Genomic DNA, 26862 nt, shown 5'->3' on the forward strand with positions numbered 1-26862 from the left:
GTATAACAGGAGCTGTAACTAGTTAGTAAATCCTCCTGAGCAGCCGTAGCTGATAATGTGGCCCCATCACGTTTGTGTAGACGCAGCGGAATGGAAACGTCTCTCCATCAGCAGTGGGACCTGACAAAGGCACCTTATGCGAAGTCTCAGTGTTTAGCCGATCAATTCTAATGGAATGGATCATTTTGCCAGAGATTAAGCTGATTTTTGCACTAATTAGCAAATGCTGCAGCTCAGCGCCATAATGAACCCAGAGAAAGTGGCTTATTGGGGGAGGGGGAGAAGCCCTGGCACAGGTAATGGGATTGCTGGGGTCACGTTTGTGTAAGTAATTGTGCAAAGTAACGAGTCGTCGCATGAGGCAGGGGACGCGCTTCTCCGTAACCTTCGATTAGAATCAGTGACAGCGACGCTATGATTTATAGGACGGGACCAGGGGAATTGAGTGCGGGGCCACATCTCCTCCATGTTATTAATCTGCTGAAAGTCAAAGGGACAAAGAAACAGATGTTTTATTCCCACTGAATGGAACTGAACCCTAACATGTAGGGATGCACCGGATCCACTATTTTGGATTTGGCCGAACCCCCGAATCCTTCACAAAGTGAATACTGAACTGAATCCTAATGTGCATAAGGAAATTAGCGGTGGGAAGGGGAAAACATTTTTTACTTCCTTGTTTTGTGACAAAAAGTCACGCGATTTCTCTCTCAGAAGCTAATTTGCATATGCAAATTAGGATTCAAAATCGGGTTGGCCAGATCCTGCTGAAAAAGGCCGAATCCTGGCCGAATCCCGAACCAAATTCTGAATTCAGTGTATCCCTACTAACATGCACCTTTCACTATGGCTCCCCAATATTCTGTTATCAGCACAAGGGCCCCCCTTCATCCTACAGCCAGAAGTGCAGCAAAGTGAGTGATGGAAGTGCAAGACACTGGGGCAAGTCTCATATGAGAGAATCATGAGAGCGACACTAACAGACTTTATTACTTAAACAGGGGGAAAAAGAACATTCTGAACATTTTGCCTATTGTTATTATAAATAAATGTCTATTTGTTATTTCTGCACTAAACTGAGCAGGAAAATACTCATTGTGTAAATTTCTGGTTCTTTACAGCAACTGCGGGAAGAGAGGTTTGTTACCAATTCACAAACCTCTTCTTATCTGTAAGCCTGGGGCACAAGCAATAGCTGGGTAAGGGGTTTGTTTATGCAGAGCTCATTTGTTCTGTTTGATCAAACTTTCCTGATGGTAGAGGGACCGGGGCATGGGCAACTAGTTCTGCTACTTGAGAGACAAATCGGGATCAGGAAAGGAGGAGAAGGAGGGAATGTAGAAGTAAAGAGAAGTATGAGAAGTGATGTTGAAGAGGAGGAAGAGGAGCAATAGAGAAGAATATTGAAAAGAAAGGGAATTATAAGAGAATGTTGAAGCGAAAGGGAGAAGAGGATTAGAAGAGAATGTCTAAGCAAACGAGAGACGGGGAATCGGGAAGAATATTGAATAGAAGGAGAAAGAGAATTATAAGGGAATGGTGAAGCGAAGGGATTAGAAGAGAATTTTGAAGTGAAGGGGGGGGAAGAGGCCTAGAGAAGATTATTGAAGAGAATGTTGAAGCGAAGGCGGAAAGAGGAATAGAGAAGACTATTGAATAAAAGGGGAGAAGAGGATTAGAAGAGAATGTTGAAGTGAAGGGGAGAAGGGGAATCGGGAAGAATATTGAATAGAAGGAGACAGGGAATTATAAGAGAATGTTGAAGTGAAGGGGAGGGGAGAAGTAGAATAGAGAAGAATACTGGATAGAAGGGGAGATGAGGATTAGAAGAGAATGTTGAAGCAAAGGAGAGAAGGGGAATCGGGAAGAATATTGAATAGAAGGAGAAAGGGAATTATAAGAGAATGGTGAAGCGAAGGGGGGGAAGAGGCCTAGAGAAGACTATTGAAGAGAATGTTGAAGTGAAGGAGGAAAGAGGAATAGAGAAGACTATTGAATAAAAGGGGAGGAGAGGATTAGAAAAGAATGTTGGGGAGAAGAGGATTAGAGAAGAATATTAAATGGAAGGGAAGAAGCAGAATAGGGATCAGAACAGTTCAGTGTTTACAGTTTTAGGGAGAAGTAAAACAATTCCACAATGTGGGAGACTTGGGAGATTTAGGAGGAGGTCATGTAACAAAACGGAGGAAATCGAGTGACAAAAAGAGAAAATGGGCCGATAAAGTGGAAATCCTTAAAGGCTCCGCGCGCTGATGCAGCAGATTTACTAAGAAATTCCCGGCAGGAGGAAAAGAGACAGGGAAAACCATCTGGAAAACATAACGTGCGGCGCCGTCGGCTCAGAACAATTAATTCACGTTGTTCCAGAAATGTCAGATTTGGTGGAGTTTTCAGGGGATTCAGCAGAATCTGGGGGTGAGTTCCGGAGCAGCATCTGTGCAGGGAACTCCCAGCAATAAATCATTGGATACAGGGGGGCGGGGCCCAGATATTGGGGGTGTGCAGGTTTCACAAGAGTCTGACCAAGTTGCGTCCAATCAAGTTGCACAAAAGCAGCCGACACTCACATCTGACTGACAGGTGAGGGCGTGACCTGATGGGCGTGTCTTTTATCAACCTCAACTACTATATAGTGAGATATAGACTAGGAATTAGCTGTTACTGCAATAACCTTCCCTGTAGCCGTATATTGTCATCAGAGCAGTTGTGCTGCAGGCTGCACTGGAAGCTGAGCAGTTGTGCAGACATGACAATTAATTGCTAATTAGCCAATCATGTGTCTCAGGATTTTAGCTTTGCCCCCTCACCCCTCTTATAAACAGTCACATATGGAATCCAGCAGGGCTTATTAATAGTAATTGATTCAGGCACACGCTGCAGACTGCAGTGATTTCTGGGCAGCCATGCACTATTCATGGATAATTAGGATGAATTAGGATTAGCACTTTAAATATGAGCATTTAGTCACTTATTCCCTAGGAGGGATTAACTGACAGCTGCTGTTTATACCCCGGGGAGGGGCACTTACCTCCAAAGCGAGCTCTCCGTTACACTCCCCAAGTTGAAGTCGTAGAGTTTTGTCAGGATCAGGATCACCTGGAAGAGAAAGAGGAGACAAAATAAGTCTCTGCATCACAAAATACCCCGGGGACCCCCCAGTCGATGTCATTAATCCTGGGGTATTAGTGGGGATCAAACAACAAGAATAATGATGAGTTGCATTAATTCCTGCAGCCGGAGATTTCTCCTTTAATCCGTCAGACAGTTTGCATATGAAATGGAGACGACTGGGAGCGATCAATTAAATGCTGTTAATTTGTTGAACATTTGTTCAGGGAACAAACAGGGAATCACCAGGGGTCCCACTAGTGCTTTGTAGGGAAAACATTCATGTGCTGTCTAATTGCACCCCCGGAATCTTTATTATTCAAATAGCGTGAGCCACCCACGCAGCTGCAACCTAAACAAATGTCACAGCAAAGGGCCCTGAAATACAACTCCCAGCTGTCTCCATCTTGCCCTACCGTCTCCATCTTGTGCTACTGTCTCCATCTAGTTCTACTGTTTCCATCTAGTTCTACTGTCTCCATCTCGTCCTACCGTCTCCAACTTGTCCTACTGTCTCCATCTCGTCCTACCGTCTCCAACTTGTCCTACTGTCTCCATCTGGTTCTACTGTCTCCATCTTGCCGTACTGTCTCCATCTTGTCATACTGTGTCCATCTTGGCCTACTGTCTCCATCTTGTCCTACTGTCTCCATCTTGTCCTACTGTCACCATCTTGTCCTACTGTCTCCATCTTGTCCTACTGTCTCTATCTTGTCCTACTGTCTCCATCTTGCCCTACTGTCTCCATCTTGCCCTACTGTCTCCATCTTGTCCTACTGTCTCCATCTTGTCCTACTGTCTCTATCTTGCTCTACTATCTCCATCTTGTCCTACTGTCTCCATCTTGTCCTACTGTCTCCATCTTGTCCTACTGTCTCCATCTTGTCCTACTGTCTCCATATTGTCCTACTGTCTCTATCTTGCTCTACTGTTTCCATCTTACCCTACTGTCTCCATCTTGCCGTACTGTCTCCATCTTGTCCTATTGTCTCCATCTTGTCCTACTGTCTCCATCTTGGCCTACTGTCTCCATCTTGGCCTACTGTCTCCATTTTGTCCTACTGTCTCCATCTTGGCCTACTGTCTCCATCTCGCTCTACTGTCTCCATCTTGCCGTACTGTCTCCATCTTGTCATACTGTCTCCATCTTTCCCTACTGTCTCCATCTTGTCCTACTGTCTCCATCTTGGCCTACTGTCTCCATCTTGGCCTACTGTCTCCATTTTGTCCTACTGTCTCCATCTTGGCCTACTGTCTCCATCTTGCCCTACTGTCTCCATCTTGCCCTACTGTCTCCATCTTGCCCTACTGTCTCCATCTTGCCCTACTGTCTCCATCTTGCCCTACTGTCTCCATCTTGTCATACTGTCTCCATCTTGCCCTACTGTCTCCATCTTGCCCTACTGTCTGCATCTTATCCTACTGTCTCCATCTTGTCCTACTGTATCTTGCCCTACTGTATCTTGCCCTACTGTCTCCATCTTGTCCTACTGTCTCCATCTTGGCCTACTGTCTCCATCTTGGCCTACTGTCTCCATCTTGCCCTACTGTCTCCATCTTGCCCTACTGTCTCTATCTTGCCCTACTGTCTCCATCTTGTCATACTGTCTCCATCTTGCCCTACTGTCTGCATCTTATCCTACTGTCTCCATCTTGTCCTACTGTATCTTGCCCTACTGTCTCCATCTTTCCCTACTGTCTCCATCTTGTCCTACTGTCTCCATCTTGGCCTACTGTATCTTGCCCTACTGTCTCCATCTTGCCCTACTGTCTCCATCTTTCCCTACTGTCTCCATCTTGTCCTACTGTCTCCATCTTGGCCTACTGTCTCCATCTTGCCCTACTGTCTCCATCTTGCCCTACTGTCTCCATCTTGTCATACTGTCTCCATCTTGCCCTACTGTCTGCATCTTATCCTACTGTCTCCATCTTGTCCTACTGTATCTTGCCCTACTGTCTCCATCTTTCCCTACTGTCTCCATCTTGTCCTACTGTCTCCATCTTGGCCTACTGTCTCCATCTTGGCCTACTGTCTCCATCTTGCCCTACTGTCTCCATCTTTCCCTACTGTCTCCATCTTGTCCTACTGTCTCCATCTTGTCCTACTGTCTCCATCTTGCTCTACTGTCTCCATTTTGTCCTACTGTCTCCATCTTGGCCTACTGTCTCCATCTAGGCCTACTGTCTCCATCTTGGCCTACTGTCTCCATCTTGGCCTACTGTCTCCATCTTGCCCTACTGTCTCCATCTTTCCCTACTGTCTCCATCTTGTCCTACTATCTCCATCTTGGCCTACTGTCTCCATCTTGGCCTACTGTCTCCATTTTGTCCTACTGTCTCTATCTTGGCCTACTGTCTCCATCTTGCCCTACTGTCTCCATCTTTCCCTACTGTCTCCATCTTGGCCTACTGTCTCCATTTTGTCCTACTGTCTCTATCTTGGCCTACTGTCTCCATCTTGCCCTACTGTCTCCATCTTGCCCTACTGTCTCCATCTTGTCCTACTGTCTCCATCTAGTTCTAGACATACCTTGCCCCCCCCCACATGTACTTGTGCTCAGTACAGATCTGCTGGGCGAGTCCATAAGTCAATAGTGGGGGGGGCAGTAGCAGTATAATGAGCGGAACCTGGTGTTTCAGATCAGAGTCAGATACTACAGTGCAGTTCTACAAGAAATGCCCCAGATCTACTCCACTATATAGCAATGTGCAGTACTGTACAAAACATCAGGACTCAACGTAGTTCTGTCCCAACCCCACTGCACTATACACTGCTGCACTCATAGGATTTAGCAGGAAATGAAGCAGATCTGCTGTGAATGCACCAATGCACCTCTGTGAATGCACCAATACACAATGTAGTTGTGCAGCAAATTCCTGGCACATGGGGCCCGGGGCAGTAAAGTGCAGCGTTACACTGAGGAACTACTTATTGGAGTCACACTGCTCCCAGCACACAACAAGGCTACAAAGTATAATATCTGCCCCTTCCAGCACATAACTCAGAGTTGGGCATCACAAACCCCGATGATTGGGGTTAACAAGGGTTTTTCTCTGGATTTGGCTAATTAAGCCCCTCCCCTGAGCTTGGCCTGGTTGGATTTGAGCCACAGAACAGGTACCAGGCACCTGCCCAGCCATAAGTCAGACTATAAGTCATAGGCCACGACCCTGAGGAGCTGTATGTAATGAGCACAAAGTGTTGGGTACAGGGTTGCCAGGTGGCAGTTTCCAGTCAAATTGGGCTACTAATTTAAAGCCCAGGCAAACTAGCCAAGGTACAGGTTTGGGTACCTTTTGGGCCTTTGGCTGGTTTGTACTTTTCAAAACCAGTTTCTTGCCCTTATTGTGCCCAGCCTGTGTCTCCCAATGCATGTTGGGTAATGTAGTTTTTTTAAACAATTTGCCAACTGCCAAGTTAAATGTAAGACTACAACACCCAGCATGCAATGGGACTCAATTGTGTAGAAGTCAGGAGTTACCAGATTTTGGGCTCTGTATCCCAGTCTCCCATCTTGAGTATTCTCACATTTTCCGGTGACTTTCCTCAATTTCAGACAATTTTGGAGCAACAATCTGCTGTCCACCAAAATGTCTAGAGTTTGACCTTTTTTTTACCAATATTTATTGAAACCTGTTCCACCATTTTTGGGCTACTTTTGAAGTGCCTCTTGGTCAGTTTTGGGCTGGTTTTGTAACTGACTTTGGCTGGATTTGAAAATAAGACCAAACATTTGCCCCCAGGATCACTTGCAGCTGATTGTGCCGCTTGATGCCCAGCCTGTGCCCCCCACTGAGACGCCGCATTCTCTGACCCCCCCAATCCACGTTTATTTTTTCAAACGGAGCAACTTGTTTCTGCGACTCTGTATCGGATATGGAAATAAATTGCATCTTAATGACTTGGCCTGTGTTCACAGCATGTTAATAGCTCTCATTAACTGTGGGTACATCGTGTATGGCATGCGGCGTCGCATTTCCACAACCAGCCGTGGGTCCTTCTATTGTTTGTATCAGGGGATGGGCCCAGCTTTATATGTTCAGGGCAAATAAATACAAGAATGAGTACAATTTGCTCTGAGTATGAAGAGGTGTGTGACTGTGAGACTGGACTTATGGAAGGGACGCGCTTAATGGACCTTGAGAGAACTGAACTTGCTGAACTGCTACACACTGCACTGTTCTGCACACGGAGCTATTGGGCCCATTACTCCTGTTCCAGCCCAGCACTGACAAATCTGAGTGCAATGCACAAAGGCAGGTTTTAGCAGGGGGGTAACTACAGAGGAAGCAGACCCTGAGGCTGTAGGGGGGCCCAGGAGTTATAGGGGCCCCATGATGCCCTAATTCATATCCAATTTCAATAAATATTGATAAAACAATATTGCTGTGGGGCCCAGTAATATCTAGTTAGCAAAGAGAAGGGGGATCCCCAGTTTATAAGGGTCACGAGGGGAAGTCAATGGAACTGAACTCACACACAGACTGAAGGAGTGACAATAGTCAAACACACAAGATCCAATGCCTGTTCTACACCCAGTCCATAAGAACCAAAGGTTTAAAGTGACTGCTATGGGTTATTATCATTATCATGTCTTTACTAGGGATGCACCGAATCCACTATTTTGGATTCGGCCGAAACCCCGAATCCTTTGTGAAAGATTCGGCCGAATACTGAACTGAATCCGAACCCTAATTTGCATATGCAAATTAAGGGTGGGAAGGGGAAAACATTTTTTACTTCCTTGTCAAGCGATTTCCCTCCCCGCCCCTAATTTGCATATGCAAATTAGGATTTGGATTTGGTTTGGCCTGGCAGAAGGATTCATTCAAATCCGAATCCTGCTGAAAAAGGCCGAATCCCGAACCAAATCCTGGATTCGGTGCATCCCTAGTCTTTACAAAGTACCAACATACCCCGCAGTGCTGTACAATTAATTGGTCTATACATTAAATATACAGATTTAATACAGAATAAAAAACATGCAATACAAAAGGTAGATAGAGCCCCTAATAAGGGGTGAATTAAATGGTTTCTTATGGTGATTGACCGCTGGGGCCACGGACTGGTACTTTATCCAGCCCCTTCCTGATTGGACCATATACTGACACCCTTTCCTCTCTGCATCACTTCACAGTGAGAACCAGGGAACAATTCCCATCCAGTCTAATATCTCACCAGGAGGCACCTGATTGGCCTCTTGGCACCAATGGGAAATCCACCTGCACCAGGGACAGTACTGAGCACCTGCTGAGCATATAAGTTAACTCCTCCCCTGAGGAACCTTCTTAAATGGAAGGATTCTAGCCCTAAATACAGGGGTGGTACTTACACAGAACAACTGGAACTTTATTATTATCCTGCCCAGTGTTTTATATTTGTATCATGTCAGCTGACTTTTTGGTACCAGTTTGACCCCAGTTACAATTTAAACAGCTGGTGGGGCTAATCTAAACCCCTCCCCAGAGGATGATATTTAGCATTTTCTGCTAAGGACGAGCCCAGTGTGGGACTGCGGGGTCCAGGGCCACGTTTTTTTCCCAGTCAAACTCTGGCCAAGCAGGATTTTCATCCATTATATTTCAGGGACATTTTGGCTGGTTGAACTCGTGCCATTGGCTTTTATATTCCGACAGAATTAGCAAATTAATAAGTAAAGGGTAACTACACCACTTTTTCTGCAGGGGAGCCCCCGCTACCCTCTAAAAACACAGACAAAGATACAGGGGGCTTATTATGTATTACATATTTTCTATATATAAAGATAAAGGAGTGTCAGTCCTGTGGCCCCTTTTCGGGCGAGTGTGGGGCCACATGAAGCCGCATAATTGAGCATCAGAACATCATTTTCGGCAGCCTCTTCCTCGTTGCAAATGACTTTTCCTTCACCCGGTGACAAAGTGATAAAAGGGTTTCTTTCCTCCCCATTTTTAGATTAAAATTTCAGTGGTTCCCCTGGGAATCCCCCTCCCACATTGAGGAGCATCAGGAGCCCAGCGAGGGAATCAATCAGGCGGCTCCTCACTCGCTGAGCACATTCCGAGACCTTTCAGGCCTATAAAATTTTAGTGGGGAGGCAAATGACTTTAGTTCATTAAACTTATGGAGAGGCCCTGCCAGTGCTGAATTAGGGAAAGTGCTTTGCATATGGGAAATCTGATGGATGGGCCTTTGTTTGCAGCCACTGGCAGTAGAAATGGAGGTAACGTGGAATTAAAGGATAAGCGAGAGGTGAGGAGATGGGGCTGTGCGGCCAATGTATCACCGAGACGCAGGGAAATGGGCGACGGGCGATTGCTTTGTGCAGACAAATGGCAGGCGGCACTTTAACATCTGCCAGTTTATTCCTCTGCTCAGCATTCTGCCTTCCTCCGACAGAGACATTCACTCAGCTCCGCCGTCTTCTCTGCATTTCAGCTGCTCCATTAATATCGGGGTCATAAATGAGCCGCACGCTCGCTGGAAAATGTGCCAAAGTGGTGCCCAGGGCCTGCTGCTAAATGGCAAGTTCACCTTTATATATATTTATTTATTCAGGATCTATTCTGTCTGTTTTTCCATCAGCTGCCCTTTGCTACATTGTCTCAGGAGTCAGAACCAGCAGTGCAGAGAATAAAAACAACTGCTAGAAAGAATAATGCTATTGCTTATGAAGATAAATAATGAATATACTAGAGAAATGGTTGTCTCCTGGCTCTGGATATCAAGTTGCCCATTTAGTAAACACCAGGGGTGGCAAAAGCTCTGCCGGCAGCTAAATCCATTAGACCAAAGACTCCCAGCATGCAGCGGGTGGGGCCCAGTGACTGGTCATTATAGGATCTCTCTGTCACCGGATGGGGCCACTTTGCTTTAGATCAGCGGGGGGAGACAAGCACTGATTGAACTGAGACCTTTCATCTGATTCTTATTTACGGGGGACCAGACAGAGGGAATTTGGGGACAGAAACTGAATGAAATAGAGGGAAAGAGACAATGAGGAGTGAGAGACACAATGAAAATAGACAAGAGGAGGGTCTGTAAGAAGCAAATGGACATGTAGAGTGTGAGTGAGTGCAACTGAGTGTGAGTGTGAGTCAGTATGACAGTGTGTGAGTGTGAGTCAGTACAACATGAGTGAGTGTGAGTCAGTACAACAGCGTGAGTGTGAGTCAGTATGACAGTGTGTGAGTATGAGTCAGTACATGAGTGAGTGTGAGTCAGTACAACATGAGTGAGTGTGAGTCAGTACAACAGTGTGAGTGTGAGTCAGTAGGACAGTGTGAGTGTGAGTCAGTACAACAGTGTGAGTGTGAGTCAGTATAACAATGTGTGAGTGTGAGTCAGTATAACAATGTGTGAGTGTGCGTCAGTAGGACAGTGTGAGTGTGAGTCAGTAGGACAGTGTGAGTGTGAGTCAGTATAACAATGTGTGAGTGTGCGTCAGTAGGACAGTGTGAGTGTGAGTCAGTACAACAGTGTGAGTGTGAGTCAGTAGGACAGTGTGAGTGTGAGTCAGTATAACAATGTGTGAGTGTGCGTCAGTAGGACAGTGTGAGTGTGAGTCAGTAGGACAGTGTGAGTGTGAGTCAGTATAACAATGTGTGAGTGTGCGTCAGTAGGACAGTGTGAGTGTGAGTCAGTACAACAGTGTGAGTGTGAGTCAGTAGGACAGTGTGAGTGTGAGTCAGTACAACAGTGTGAGTGTGAGTCAGTATAACAATGTGTGAGTGTGAGTCAGTATAACAATGTGTGAGTGTGCGTCAGTAGGACAGTGTGAGTGTGAGTCAGTAGGACAGTGTGAGTGTGAGTCAGTACAACAGTGTGAGTGTGAGTCAGTAGGACAGTGTGAGTGTGAGTCAGTACAACAGTGTGAGTGTGAGTCAGTAGGACAGTGTGAGTGTGAGTCAGTACAACAGTGTGAGTGTGATTCAGTATAACAATGTGTGAGTGTGAGTCAGTATAACAATGTGTGAGTGTGCGTCAGTAGGACAGTGTGAGTGTGAGTCAGTAGGACAGTGTGAGTGTGAGTCAGTACAACAGTGTGAGTGTGAGTCAGTAGGACAGTGTGAGTGTGAGTCAGTACAACAGTGTGAGTGTGAGTCAGTAGGACAGTGTGAGTGTGAGTCAGTACAACAGTGTGAGTGTGAGTCAGTATGACAGTGTGTGAGTGTGAGTCAGTATAACAATGTGTGAGTGTGCGTCAGTAGGACAGTGTGAGTGTGAGTCAGTAGGACAGTGTGAGTGTGAGTCAGTACAACAGTGTGAGTGTGAGTCAGTATAACAATGTGTGAGTGTGCGTCAGTAGGACAGTGTGAGTGTGAGTCAGTACAACAGTGTGAGTGTGAGTCAGTATAACAATGTGTGAGTGTGAGTCAGTATAACAGTGTGAGTGTGAGTCAGTATAACAGTGTGAGTGTGAGTCAGTACAACAGTGTGAGTGTGAGTCAGTATAACAATGTGTGAGTGTGCGTCAGTAGGACAGTGTGAGTGTGAGTCAGTACAACAGTGTGAGTGTGAGTCAGTATAACAATGTGTGAGTGTGAGTCAGTATAACAGTGTGAGTGTGAGTCAGTATAACAGTGTGAGTGTGAGTCAGTATAACAGTGTGAGTGTGAGTCAGTATAACAATGTGAGTGTGAGTCAGTATAACAGTGTGAGTGTGAGTGTGAGTCAGTAGGACAGTGTGTGTAACAGTAATTAGGGTCCCAGTTAGTCTCAGTATTAATGTGGGTGAAGGAGAAAAGCGCAGACTGATTGTCGGTTCCTGGTGTCGCACAACAAAGGGAAGGGAATGTGTTGCTGCAGCTCAGGAGATAATACAGATAATTACATTAGAAATAACACTCTGACGAGTTATTTCGATAAACTGCTTTGTGTTTTTCTTTAACCCTGTGTTTACTCATAGAGCTTCTCATTCACTTCTTTTTTTATGTTATTACCTCACTGTGTTCACCTGCCCCCATGAACCCCCTATTAGTCCTCCTATGTCCCCTCCCACCCCCAATCTTGGGTAGGGGTACAGGGCCTGAATAACTGCCGCCAATCAAAACACACTTTGACTATAACCGCACCCCAGGCCCTGAGCTGAATGTGGGTTACACTGTGGCCCCTCACACTCAAGGGGGGCCCTTGTGTTATATAAAAGGTGCTGAGGGAACCAGACTGTAACATTCTCCCCTATGGATAACATTGGCATCATACCTCATTTCTATTGGCCAGATGACACCCCTAACTCTACAGCTCACACTCACTGGCACCCCTAACTCTAGAGGTTACTGGCACCCCTAACTCTATAGGTCACTGGCACCCCTAACTCTATAGGTCACTGGCACTCCTAACTCTAGAGCTCACATTCACTGGCACCCCTAACTCTAGAGGTCACTGGCACCCCTAACTCTAGAGCTCACACTCACTGGCACCCCTAACTCTAGAGCTCACACTCACTGGCACCCCTAACTCTAGAGGTCACTGGCACCCCTAACTCTAGAGCTCACACTCACTGGCACCCCAGAGGGTCCCCCATGTCAACCGCTCCAGTACCAGCGCTTCATTCACTGGGGGCCCAGGAACCCACAGACTGTTTGGACCTTATATACACACCGAGAGTCATGTGATCTGTCCATTACACAGGGGTGCTACCTGCCCCAGGGTGTCTGGGTGTGAGAGTGGGTGGCACCCATATGTACAATTCCTATAAAAATCCTGACTCCCATAGACTTATTCTGTATTTCAATTCCCACAGTTGACTCACTCGCTCACACGGAGAATTTGCCCCCCGGCTCCACAGACCCAATTAGCACAAGACACATTGGGAGAAACAAACAGGATCTGACAGATATTAGCACTGCCCCCCAGGGGTTCTCTTAGAATAAAGTGGCACTGGGGGAATTTAATCAGAACAAAGCAGCTAAATGTCCCACAGAGGGTTCCCCCACATCTCTCATTCTCCCCGATATTGTCTGGTACCAACACTCAGCTCTGAATGGCTACGACTTGTACAACTGGGCTAGTGGGTTCTGCCCAAGCTGCTCCCGGCATGGGGTCTGTATGGGGGTTTGGGACTCATGGAAACCCTAAATCCTGCCATTCCGCCCCAGTCTCGTAATGGTGGATTTATGGATCACCATTGTGGTTCCCCTTGTGCCCAGACCTTGCCCACATATAACTAAACGCCAGAATTCCGCTGAATTTCTCACCCATTTCGGAGGGATCTTGAAGCTGTTATCTCTCCCAAGAATAAACTGTCTGACGGGAGACGAAAGATAATTTTGCTAATGGAAGATAAATCATAAGTGCAGATAAGTACCCTTGAAATCACTCGTGATTATTTAAATGGTTTTTCATAAATGGCAGATTACAACTCTTGTAATCTATAAATTATAATTAAATATGATACTGCTTAATAACCTGCGATGTCTTCCCAATAATTGCCACCGCTGATTGCTGAACTGCACTAAAGTGAGAAGTTTTCTGCTTCCATTTAAATCCTCCGCTCAGTAAGGGGCGAAAACTCATCTCTGAACAATCTTCAAAGTCTCAAATCTTACCTGTGCCCCCCCCAATGGGGAACTGAGTGATTTATTGGTCAGGAGGAAAGGTGATTTACCATCAGCATAGGAAGGGGCTCTTTACTGGAAGGGCAGTCAGGTTATAGAATTCCCTCCTCCCCATTTGTCTCTCTACTCCCTAACCCCCTTTCTCTTCTCTCCTTCTGTCTCACATCCCCTCTCCTTTCCTTTTCTCCCCAACTGTTTGGCCTTACTCTCCCCCATCCTCCCTCTTCTCTCCCCTTCTATATTTCTCCTCTCCCCCTATTTGTCTCTCTACTCCCTAACCCCCTTTCCCTTCTCTCCTTCTGTCTCTCATCCCCTCTCCTTTCCTTTCCTCCCCCAACTGTTTGGCCTTACTCTCCCCCATCCTCCCTCTTCTCTCCCCTTCTATATTTCTCCTCTCCCCCATTTGTCTCTCTACTCCCTAACCCCTTTCCCTTCTCTCCTTCTGTCTCTCATCCCCTCTCCTTTCCTTTTCTCCCCCAACTGTTTGGCCTTACTCTCCCCCATCCTCCCTCTTCTCTCCCCTTCTATATTTCTCCTCTCCCCCATTTGTCTCTCTACTCCCTAACCCCCTTTCTCTTCTCTCCTTCTGTCTCACATCCCCTCTCCTTTCCTTTTCTCCCCAACTGTTTGGCCTTACTCTCCCCCATCCTCCCTCTTCTCTCCCCTTCTATATTTCTCCTCTCCCCCATTTGTCTCTCTACTCCCTAACCCCCTTTCCTTCTCTCCTTCTGTCTCTCATCCCCTCTCCTTTCCTTTTCTCCCCCAACTGTTTGGCCTTACTCTCCCCCATCCTCCCTCTTCTCTCCCCTTCTATATTTCTCCTCTCCCCCATTTGTCTCTCTACTCCCTAACCCCCTTTCCCTTCTCTCCTTCTGTCTCTCATCCCCTCTCCTTTCCTTTTCTCCCCCAACTGTTTGGCCTTACTCTCCCCCATCCTCCCTCTTCTCTCCCCTTCTATATTTCTTTCGCCCCATTTTTCTCTCTACCTCGTTCCTTTATGGGTTGGGGGTGTCACAGGTTGGACATTGCTTGGGGATGGGGGACATGGCTTGGGGTGAATATTCCAGGGCAAATGAAGGTGCAGATCACGTGTATCGCTCACAACTTGTTGAGTAAGTGAGAAATCTAATAATCTGCTTTAGTTGGAGTGAATGAGTCTCTCAAGAGAAAAACCTTATTTTAAAACTGTGTATTTGCAGTTCTGCACTGCTAATATCATGAATTTATAACAGAAGAACCCCCTGCTCTTGTATCCAGGCAGAATCTTCAATTACTGATACAGGGGGAGTCTCCTGATGTTTCTTTGCTCACGTCTTTCTTTTATGAAGAAAAGTTGTTTTAGAAACGTTCACATTTTTAAAGTGTTTTGGAAGAAATTTCAGCAAATATCTATTTTTTTACAATTCCAACAGGAATGATTATGTTTAGTTATCAGTGAGTGGTTCCCTCCTTTCTCCAGGTCACTTAAGCCTTTCTGTGGGTCAGTGTCCCCCTCCCCCCCAATAGTAGAACTGGGTCCTTATTGCCCCTCTGGGCAGAAGCAGCTGTGCCTGGAATGAGGAAACCCACCCAGATTGTCTCTGTGCCAGTAAATTGTTCAGGAGTCGGTTGCTCCAGTGCTGGGTGACAGTCAGCAGATGACAGTTTCAGTACAGAGTGACTGGCAGAGAATGAGGAGTTGATGAAGGGCACAGGGGAAGGTTGAGTTGCTGAGCTCATTTAGAGAGACAGAGTAACCCATAGAAATGAAATAGAGATCCGGCTGCCCATGAATCACCCCGGCCCTGTCACTGCTCCCCCCCAGCGGAGCTTTTTTTTATCCGATGGCAGAATCCGGATCTCTCCGAGTAGTCCCAGAAAGGCAGTCACAGCCCATTAGCGGCACCATTAGTGAGATGTATGTGCCCTGCTGGGACCCCACAGACTTCCCATTGCCTTCAGCCTCCTCTGTCTCATATATTCCAACCGACCCAATATTGGGGTTCAGCTCATACCCCGTTATTCTCTCCAGTTCAGCACAGGCCAATATAAAGGTCTCTGAGCTTCAGCAAAGCTTGGGGTTAAGGCCAAGGTTTTAATGAGGAAATGCTGATGTCGCTCGGTGTTCCGGCTCTTTGTCACAAGGGGTTTCCTTAAGATCCCCCCATACAGGAGCCCTGATCTCTCGCAGTATCTCTCTTCTTTCTCCCGTTAATCTCTAGGGGGCTCCCAAATGGCTACACTGAGGATGAAGTTCTGCTGACACTGAATGGGTTAAATCAGTATCTGCACAAAGAACTAAAAAATTCACACTGACGGATCAGAGAAATCACCCCCGAATCTTCTAACGACACGACTCCCAGGGATCATCAGACTGTCATGTTCCCCCATACAAAGGCACCCGCTGATGGGTGAAATCACCTTAAATAATTCATGACTTTGTGTCTGTGCCCATTAAAAACCAGACAGCGTTCCAGTTCCCTTTACAAATGCTGATGTCGCTCGGTGTTCCGGGGTCAGAGATCTTACGGGTCAGAGACAGAGCCCAACGCTCCCAATTAGTGACAGGCGCCTCTCCCATTGGCATAAACACAACTGGCACCGGCCCCGTTATTTATCTGCAGCAACTGCACTAATTGCTTATGGGTAATCTCATGCTAATTAGGGAACCCCAACCCCTAACTCACTGCTAATTACTGGCTAAAAGCTGTGACTGATGTAAATAAGGAAAAAACTACACAAATAAACACTCACCCCAAATCTCCCCCTAACTGACCTTCAGACTGGGCCCCCTTAGCTCATAACAAGGTTACAGATATATAGAAACATTGGGGTGTCACCCTGCTATATTTCCAGGGGTACCCAAGGCACAAATAAACACTCACCCCAAATCTCCCCCTAACTGACCTTCAGACTGGGCCCCCTTAGCTCATAACAAGGTTACAGATATATAGAAACATTGGGGTGTCACCCTGCTATAGTTCCAGGGGTACCCAGGGTACAAATAAACACTCACCCCAAATCTCCCCCTAACTGACCTTCAGACTGGGCCCCTTAGCTCATAACAAGGTTACAGATATATAGAAACATTGGGGTGTCACCCTGCTATAGTTCCAGGGGTACCCAGGGTACAAATAAGCACTCACCCCAAATCTCCCCCCTAACTGACCTTCAGACTGGGCCCCCTTAGCTCATAACAAGGTTACAGATATATAGAAACATTGGGGTGTCACCCTGCTATAGTTCCAGGGGTACCCAGGGTACAAATAAACACTCACCCCAAATCTCCCCCTAACTGACCTTCAGACTGGGCCCCCTTAGCTCATAACAAGGTTACAGATATATAGAAACATTGGGGTGTCACCCTGCTATAGTTCCAGGGGTACCCAGGGTACAAATAAACACTCACCCCAAATCTCCCCCTAACTGACCTTCAGACTGGGCCCCCTTAGCTCATAACAAGGTTACAGATATATAGAAACATTGGGGTGTCACCCTGCTATAGTTCCAGGGGTACCCAGGGTACAAAAAACACAGGGTCGCTCCTGACTGATGCTGCTTTGCACCCCTAAATGCACTACTACCTGGGTCTGTTGAAGGGGTGAATGAGAGTTCAAGGCCACAGGTGACTAAACAGAAATAGATTAGTAAATATTATAAAAACCATAGAAATACAATGTAAAAGGAAACAGCAGTGCTGGACAGGGCATGCTGGGAGCTGTAGTCCTATAATAACTAAGGTGGAAATTACTATAATAAACCAACGTTATTTAAACAAGAGAAAATTTGTCATTTTGCTTTCACGATTCTGCATTTTTCTGAGTAAAATTCCTGTTTTCAGCAGAGAAAATAGAAGAATAAATACCAAAATCCGACAGTTTGAGTGAAAGCGCCAGGAGACCAACATGCACTTTATTTCACACATTCTGAAAGCCTCAAACAAAAAACAGCCGATTATTTTTGCTTATTTGCCTTTAATACAAAACTCAGAATGTATTTGTGAAATAATTGTGTCCTTGGCACGAATCGTGTGCAGCAACTCCCGGCGGGGAACAAACAAAAGGGAAAATAAAGGGGAAATGATTGGAAACCAGAGGGGGAGGAACCTGATTCCCACTTGAGAGGCAAATTGTGTCGCCATGAAGCTTCCGGGCCGCTTGTTCCGTAACGCTCTGATAATCCGACTGCCGCATCTCCGGCTGATGTTTCTATTAGTCTTACTGCAGAGGGTGCTGGGAGTTGTACTTAACTAAACTAAACTAAAGCTGCACTTGGGGCAACACTTACATAAAATATCCCGTCCCATTGTTACATATCAGCTATACTGATTCATTCTGGCCAGTCTTTCCCCATAACTGATCCCTTCCATTCCCTTAATAATCTTAGTTGCTCTTCTCTGTACTTTCTCTATTTCATTAATATCCCCCCTTATATATAGTGATCATATCCCCTTATATATTTATATATAGTGATCATATCCCCCTTATATATTTATATATAGTGATCATATCCCCCTTATATATTTATATATAGTGATCATATCCCCTTATATATTTATATATAGTGATCATATCCCCTTATATATTTATATATATAGTAATCATATCCCTCTTATATATTTATATATAGTGATCATATCCCCCTTATATATTTATATACAGTGATCATATCCTCCTTATATATTTATATATAGTGATCATACCCCCCTTATATATTTATATCTAGTGATCATATCCCCTTATATATTTATATATAGTGATCATATCCCCTTATATATTTATATATAGTGATCATATCCCCTTATATATTTATATATAGTGATCATATCCCCCTTATATATTTATATATAGTGATCATATCCCCCTTATATATTTATATATAGTGATCATATCCCCTTATATATTAATATATAGTGATCATATCCCCCTTATATATTTATATATAGTGATCATATCCCCTTATATATTTATATATAGTGATCATATCCCTCTTATATATTTATATATAGTGATCATATCCCCTTATATATTTATATATAGTGATCATATCTCCCTTATATATTTATATATAGTGATCATATCCCCTTATATATTTATATATAGTGATCATATCCCCTTATATATTTATATATAGTGATCATATCCCCCTTATATATTATATATAGTGATCATATCCCTCTTATATATTTATATATAGTGATCATATCCCCTTATATATTTATATATAGTGATCATATCCCCCTTATTTATTTATATATAGTGATCATATCCCCCTTATATATTTATATATAGTGATCATATCCCCTTATATATTTATATATAGTGATCATATCCCCCTTATATATTTATATATAGTGATCATATCCCCTTATATATTTATATATACTGATCATATCCCCTTATATATTTATATATAGTGATCATATCCCCTTATATATTTATATATAATGATCATATCCCCTTATATATTTATATATAGTGATCATATCCTCCTTATATATTTATATATAGTGATCATATCCCCTTATATATTTATATATAATGATCATATCCCCCTTATATATTTATATATAGTGATTATATCCCCTTATATATTTATATATAGTGATCATATCCCTCTTATATATTTATATATAGTGATCATATCCCCTTATATATTTATATATAGTGATCATATCCCCCTTATATATTTATATATAGTGATCATATCCTCCTTATATATTTATATATAGTGATCATATCCCCTTATATATTTATATATACTGATCATATCCCCTTATATATTTATATATAGTGATCATATCCCCTTATATATTTATATAGTGATCATATCCCCATATATATTTATATATAGTGACCATATTCCCATTAACTGTCTCTTCTCCAGTGTAACCAATCCCAACTTGTCTTTCCCCATAACTGATCCCTTCCATTCCCTTTATCAGTTTAGTTGCTCTTCTCTGTACTTTCTCTAAGGGCAAAGAGCAAGGCTGCAGGGAGTTAACTCCCATACACTGGGTCCGAACCAGATCTTCACTCTTATATTTAGGTCAAATCCCAAACTGAGACTTTAATAATATTGTACATTTTCTTTTTAATAGCCCCCCCCCGCCCCCCATTGCAGGGATAGACCCCAGTGTGGCAGTGATATTAATATTTCATCATTCTGAGCAAAAACAATTCTATCACCACTTCCCGCTCTCTTCTTTTCATAGGAAAAATGCATTGGCCAATGGCAGAGCTGGAAAAACAATAGAGCTGAGGAGACGGCGCGACTACAACTCCCAGTTACCCGATGTTTGATTTTAATTATAATTTCCCATTCGTTTTGGTGTCACAAACACCTGCGTGGGGGGGGGCTGTCCCAGCTGCAACATTTAGGGCACGGCTGGAGCTTCTCAAGCTAAAAATTCCAACATGATCCATCAGAGATATTTTTGGGCCGAAGAAACTGGATTTTGGCCTATTTTTTGTCATGTCAACAGGTGTCTCAGACATGGGCAGATGTTGGGGTGTAAAGCTGCATTCAGAGTAAAATATCTGGGCCCCACTAGAACCCCTCATTTGGCCTGTGATTCTCAACAGTGATGGGGCCTCTCCCCCAGGACCCAAACCACCAACTCTCCTGATTGGCCGGTTCTGATATCACTCGGGTACCAATGAGTCTGGGGAATAATCAGAGAAGTCAATCCCATTAAGCTCCTCCCATTCAGTAGCCTGGTCACATGATCAGACCTTTCATGTACAGGAACCAGAACTGGACCAATGAAGAATCGGACCCCTGAAGAACTCTCCCCAAGGGCCCCTAAATGAATAATATGGTGGCCCTGCTGAGACCAATAAGAAGAGAATTAAATGTACAAATATTTGGCTCTAACCTGCCCCTGACTCCCTGCAGGGCTCTATATGGAAATAACCTAAAGCTGATAGGGATGCTGGGAGTTGTAGTCCAATAACATTCCGAGGGGCAGTGTGTCCGGTATTTACTTATGGAGAAGTTTCAGAAGTTGGGAATTGAGTAAATAACAAAGAGCCGGGTTCCTGGCTGGTCGGGCCCTATGGTGCCCGTGTGATTGAAGGTTGGGGAGCAATTACGGAATCCCTGATCCAGAAAGAACACAAAGCCGAGAAGTGAACTCGTTATTGTTTTCACTCTGAGCCTTAATGAGCCCAGTGGCTGCTACTGAAGCATCAATGTAACGCTCATTATTCTGGGCTGAGAGATCATGGACATACATTAAAGGGCAAGTTGGACCAAAGCTCCTGAGCTCAGAACTGCCTGAAACGTGTCTAGGAGTCAGACTAAAGGGGAAGTTAAATAAGGATGTGGCGTCTGCACCCCCAATGTTATCCCCCCAAAGCAACAGTATGAGCTGTGTTTATTCCCAGTGGTCCCCCCAGTGTATCAGTGGAAGGGAAAGGGTTTTAAAGATTCCTCCTCAGTAAGAACAGATGGTGCTGCTTTTGGAACAGGTCGGCTCCCCCCTGATTGGATAGTGAAAGGTGCCAGTTCATATGAGGAGGTGCCGGTGAGATTTATAATTAATGGGAACTGGGAGACCAATGGGCAGAATTATCCCTCACTGTCACTTTGTGATGGGGAATTTCCAGGGCTGCATTTAGCACCCGGCACCCACCAGCTCCCATCACCCTGCAGTACATCTCCCAGTGGGAATCACAATCATCCCAGTTATAACGGAGCTAAATATTGAATAAATGGATAGAGACTCTGTCATTTACATTGTAACATAATATTTGGGATTGAAAGAGATTTACCCCCATCAGATTCAGATTCTTAACTCAACTTATCTTTTGACTTCCAAACAGTAATCGGACCAGTCCCTGAATCCCTGACTAGTGACCCTCCAGCCTTGTATTTTCTCATGTATTAAATGGGGCTCGGGCTCTTTATTGACTCTTCATTCCCTTTATTAATTTAGTTGCCCTTCTCTGTATTCTCTTTCCTCCATAGACTCATTGGGGTCAACCTTGTCACATGTCACTAATTTGTATCAGAAGTGGGGAACTCAACCAGCGAATTAATCACAATTTATCCTGTAACTGAACCACTGTGGCCCTATGGAGTTACAAACTGGGGCTCCCCTCTTGTACCCAAAAAGAGAAAGTCAGACGTCTCTTCACTCACTAATTTAATTCTATTCTTCTTCTTCTCATTGTTAATATGACTAATAATGACAATAATGAGCATTTATAAAGCACCTCAGTAAATTGTAAAAGATCTGAGTCGGATCCTGCCCAGTCCTGGAGAAAAGGTTCAGTAGAATTTGTTTCTTTGACCAAAGCGAGAAATGTGGGATAATTCCAATCCAGTCTGGAAAAACCAGATCAATATCGCTAATAATGCCGGCAACAAATCTCCTCTTCTTTGGGCGACTAATCTCCCTGAACTGCCTCCCTAGAATGTAAATCGCCGGCGGAATGCTTTGTTTTCCGAAGTCGCCCGAAGTTTCCTCGTGAGAAAACTTCGGGCGACTTCGGAAAACAAATCGCTCCGAGTGCCATCCCACCAGTTATTTACATTCTAGCCGAAAGGATCTGAAGGATCCAGAGAACTCAGTCCATGTGCCCCAGGGATGCAGCCGACTCGGCCGAGGAGCTTTGTCTCTAGATATCAGATCTCTATTGAGAACATGATGTGAATCAGATTCTGTTCCCCAACTCTGAGCTTTTCTCCAGGATTGGGCCGGACCCAAAAACCTTTTATTCTACAAGTGTCCAAATTACTGAGTGTTTTTCCTTCCCATGTAACTTTGTGTTGATTCAACTAGTGAAATTCGGCAGGCGCAAATTTGAGGTGAATCTCCGCGCTTCGCTGCCAGAGAATATTTTGGCAGGCGTCAGAATAGTCGCGCTCATAGAAATTGTTGCACGTCAATATTATTCAGACACCCATTGACTTTAATGTATTCGGACAGAAATAGGCGTGCGTATAAAGATTGTCTTGGGCGTCTAAATTGACGCACATCAAAATAATTTTGATGCCCATTGACTTCAATGCATTTCGCAAATCTTGCGGTACATTCAAAAAAATGTTGGTTAATTTGCGAATTTTTCAGCAAAGCAAACAGGACAAATCAGTAGATTCAACATTGGTCTCCTAATGAGAAGAACAAGGTATGAGAAGAACCTGTAGGAACCCAACGTTCAGCCGCACAGAGTAGGGACATCAGGTAAGTGGCCAGGGGGAGACTGAGGAGAAGCAACTGAATATGGAGCAAGAAAAGGAGTCAAACCCAAATGGAGCTCAGTTGGACGTGGGGCCAAAATAGTCACGACGGGTCAATAAACACCAGAAATGAGCAATGTCCAACCTGAGAACCTTCCAGGGCCGGATTTAACGAAGCGGCGCCCCAAGGCCGCACGATCCATACCCTTGCTGCTTCCAGTCGCGCCGCCCTGTGACCGCAGGGTCCTAGCGCCGGCTGTGGCGCTCGCTGAGGCAGAAGCGATGGGGAGCGTTAAGTCCCCAGTGCCGCCCCAAAAATTTCGCCGCCCTAGGCCCGGGCCTATGTGGCCTCGCCACAAATCTGGGCCTGGAACCTTCAGCTTTTTAACTTCTAGCAATAATACTAAGATATTGGGGGAAATAAACCCAAAAAGTTACTTTTAATAATGTCCCATTAAATGAGATCTCGGAGGAGCCAGAACTATATCATTGAGGAATATGGGCCGTATATTAATATTTGTGCTACTCTGGGCTGGGGAATTATGGGTGAATTATGGGCTGGGAGAATTTGCCAGCTTTGCTGCCGGCCAATAAATTCGCGCATTTGCTGCGAAAATTGATAATTTGCTGGTAACGGTTTCAACACCGCTGTCAAAGTTTTTTCGACAGCGGCAGTGATAAATGGACAACCATTGACTTTAATGGGCGCCAGCGTCAAATTTGATTTTTTTTTCGCCAGTTTCGCGAATTTCTCGGGAAATTCATGGCGAAGCGAAATGGGCCAAATTTGCCCATCACTAGTGAGGTCTCCTCTTACCATAACGACCCCCAAAATGAGTGCAATAGCGAGGGGATCCTGGGGTATATTTACTAAAGCAGCAGCATTTCAAGGACAGAACTCAGGACAGTCCAGACATAGGAACCTCTGCACCCCAAGGTCCAATCACTGATTGGGGATATTTATCAATCTGACGGAATTGTTTTGAGAAATATCCCCCTATAAATTCTGGGCGAAATAAAGATAAAGGCGAGGTTTGAGAAAGGGCCACTAACCCACCCACTGGCTACAGGTTAGTTAGTAGGTTGGACTTGCTGGGCAGGTGCCTTTGAGTTGCCCCCAAGTCTGTAAATCACCGGATAGAAGTGGGGGGCAGAATTATTAAATTTACCAACAATGAACCCTCCTTCCTTGATCTGTTCTACCCCCCCCCTCCACAACTTGCACCTCGGCCCTTTCCCGGAATGAACTCATCTGGATTTTGTGCTGAAACTACCTAAAGGGTAACTGATCCTACAATGTGCCCTGTCCCACAGAATGTATAAGCCCCGCCCCCGTGCTCTGGAGAAGACCAATGGGATTCTTTTACAAAAAGGTGCAACATTTGCAAAAGGTCTAGTCAGTAGCAAACTTTTTTAAAAGAAAACGCTGTCTTGGTTGCTATGGGTTACTAGACCTGGACATCACGGAGGCAGTGAGGGTAGAATTGCTCCTGGTTAACTTGCTCCTCCCCCTGTATCATGTGCAACTGTTCCTCTCTGCCCACTGACCCTCCCCATGACTTTATTCCTCTCTCTGAATTTTTCAAGGCAATTTACCCCTAATGGGCAGCTTTAAATCAGCTTTACCCCCACCCGCCCACCAGCAGAAATCGTATGGTACCCGCTCGCTTGGCTTTCCTATGCCCCCGGCACGTGAATCCCCTTCTGACTGGCACTTGGGCACAGGAGAAATATTCTCATTGGATGGAATTGTAGTGTCAGTGGCAGGAGGAACGTGCAAGTGCCACAATAATATTTGCATTTTATTACAGGGGAGGGAAATAACAGGGTTTTGTACAAGGAATTATTGTTCTCTAATGTCAGCGACTTGTTCCAGCTGCACCAGGAGCCACTCGACAACATTATAAGCAAAATAATCTCCACTATGTCTGTAATAAAGTCCAGAATAGAGACGAATTGAGCCTAAATGTTTTCTTTCAATATCGGTATAATATCATTATCCCTTATAATACATGAGTGATACTCAGAGTTCCCTGTATAACTCAGCCTGCAGCCTTGTGCCTTTATATGGTCACAGAACAACCCCTCAGTGACTTCTAATATCCTTATCATTTACAGTAGGGGGTACATTATCCCTTATAATACATGAGTGATACTCAGAGTTCCCTGTATAACTCAGCCTGCAGCCTTGTGCCTTTATATGGTCACAGAACAACCCCTCAGTGACTTCTAATATCCTTATCATTTACAGTAGGGGGTACATTATCCCTTATAATACATGAGTGATACTCAGAGTTCCCTGTATAACTCAGCCTGCAGCCTTGTGCCTTTATATGGTCACAGAACAACCCCTCAGTGACTTCTAATATCCTTATCATTTACAGTAGGGGGTACAGTATCCCTTATAATACATGAGTGATACTCAGAGTTCCCTGTATAACTCAGCCTGCAGCCTTGTGCCTTTATATGGTCACAGAACAACCCCTCAGTGACTTCTAATATCCTTATCATTTACAGTAGGGGGTACAGTATCCCTTATAATACATGAGTGATACTCAGAGTTCCCTGTATAACTCAGCCTGCAGCCTTGTGCCTTTATATGGTCACAGAACAACCCCTCAGTGACTTCTAATATCCTTATCATTTACAGTAGGGGGTACATTATCCCTTATAATACATGAGTGATACTCAGAGTTCCCTGTATAACTCAGCCTGCAGCCTTGTGTCTTTATATGGTCACAGAACAACCCCTCAGTGACTTCTAATATCCTTATCATTTACAGTAGGGGGTACATTATCCCTTATAATACATGAGTGATACTCAGAGTTCCCTGTATAACTCAGCCTGCAGCCTTGTGCCTTTATATGGTCACAGAACAACCCCTCAGTGACTTCTAATATCCTTATCATTTACAGTAGGGGGTACATTATCCCTTATAATACATGAGTGATACTCAGAGTTCCCTGTATAACTCAGCCTGCAGCCTTGTGCCTTTATATGGTCACAGAACAACCCCTCAGTGACTTCTAATATCCTTATCATTTACAGTAGGGGGTACATTATCCCTTATAATACATGAGTGATACTCAGAGTTCCCTGTATAACTCAGCCTGCAGCCTTGTGTCTTTATATGGTCACAGAACAACCCCTCAGTGACTTCTAATATCCTTATCATTTACAGTAGGGGGTACATTATCCCTTATAATACATGAGTGATACTCAGAGTTCCCTGTATAACTCAGCCTGCAGCCTTGTGTCTTTATATGGTCACAGAACAACCCCTCAGTGACTTCTAATATCCTTATCATTTACAGTAGGGGGTACATTATCCCTTATAATACATGAGTGATACTCAGAGTTCCCTGTATAACTCAGCCTGCAGCCTTGTGCCTTTATATGGTCACAGAACAACCCCTCAGTGACTTCTAATATCCTTATCATTTACAGTAGGGGGTACATTATCCCTTATAATACATGAGTGATACTCAGAGTTCCCTGTATAACTCAGCCTGCAGCCTTGTGTCTTTATATGGTCACAGAACAACCCCTCAGTGACTTCTAATATCCTTATCATTTACAGTAGGGGGTACATTATCCCTTATAATACATGAGTGATACTCAGAGTTCCCTGTATAACTCAGCCTGCAGCCTTGTGCCTTTATATGGTCACAGAACAACCCCTCAGTGACTTCTAATATCCTTATCATTTACAGTAGGGGGTACATTATCCCTTATAATACATGAGTGATACTCAGAGTTCCCTGTATAACTCAGCCTGCAGCCTTGTGTCTTTATATGGTCACAGAACAACCCCTCAGTGACTTCTAATATCCTTATCATTTACAGTAGGGGGTACATTATCCCTTATAATACATGAGTGATACTCAGAGTTCCCTGTATAACTCAGCCTGCAGCCTTGTGCCTTTATATGGTCACAGAACAACCCCTCAGTGACTTCTAATATCCTTATCATTTACAGTAAGGGGTACATTATCCCTTATAATACACGAGTGATACTCAGAGTTCCCTGTATAACTCAGCCTGCAGCC

The 26862-nt window shown here is 44.5% G+C and overlaps 1 protein-coding gene across 1 annotated transcript in view; it reads right to left on the reverse strand.

The window, feature by feature from the left end:
* Positions 1 to 26862, reverse strand: part of sorcs3.L (sortilin-related VPS10 domain containing receptor 3 L homeolog) — a 147789-nt gene that overhangs the window by 99774 nt on the left and 21153 nt on the right. The window contains exon 2 of the mRNA XM_041570087.1: positions 3029 to 3096. Within this exon, the coding sequence (XP_041426021.1) occupies positions 3029 to 3096 (68 nt within the window). The remainder of the gene's footprint in view (positions 1 to 3028; positions 3097 to 26862) is intronic.

Source organism: Xenopus laevis, chromosome 7L (genome assembly GCF_017654675.1).
Source record: "Xenopus laevis strain J_2021 chromosome 7L, Xenopus_laevis_v10.1, whole genome shotgun sequence".
Lineage (NCBI taxonomy): Eukaryota > Metazoa > Chordata > Amphibia > Anura > Pipidae > Xenopus > Xenopus laevis.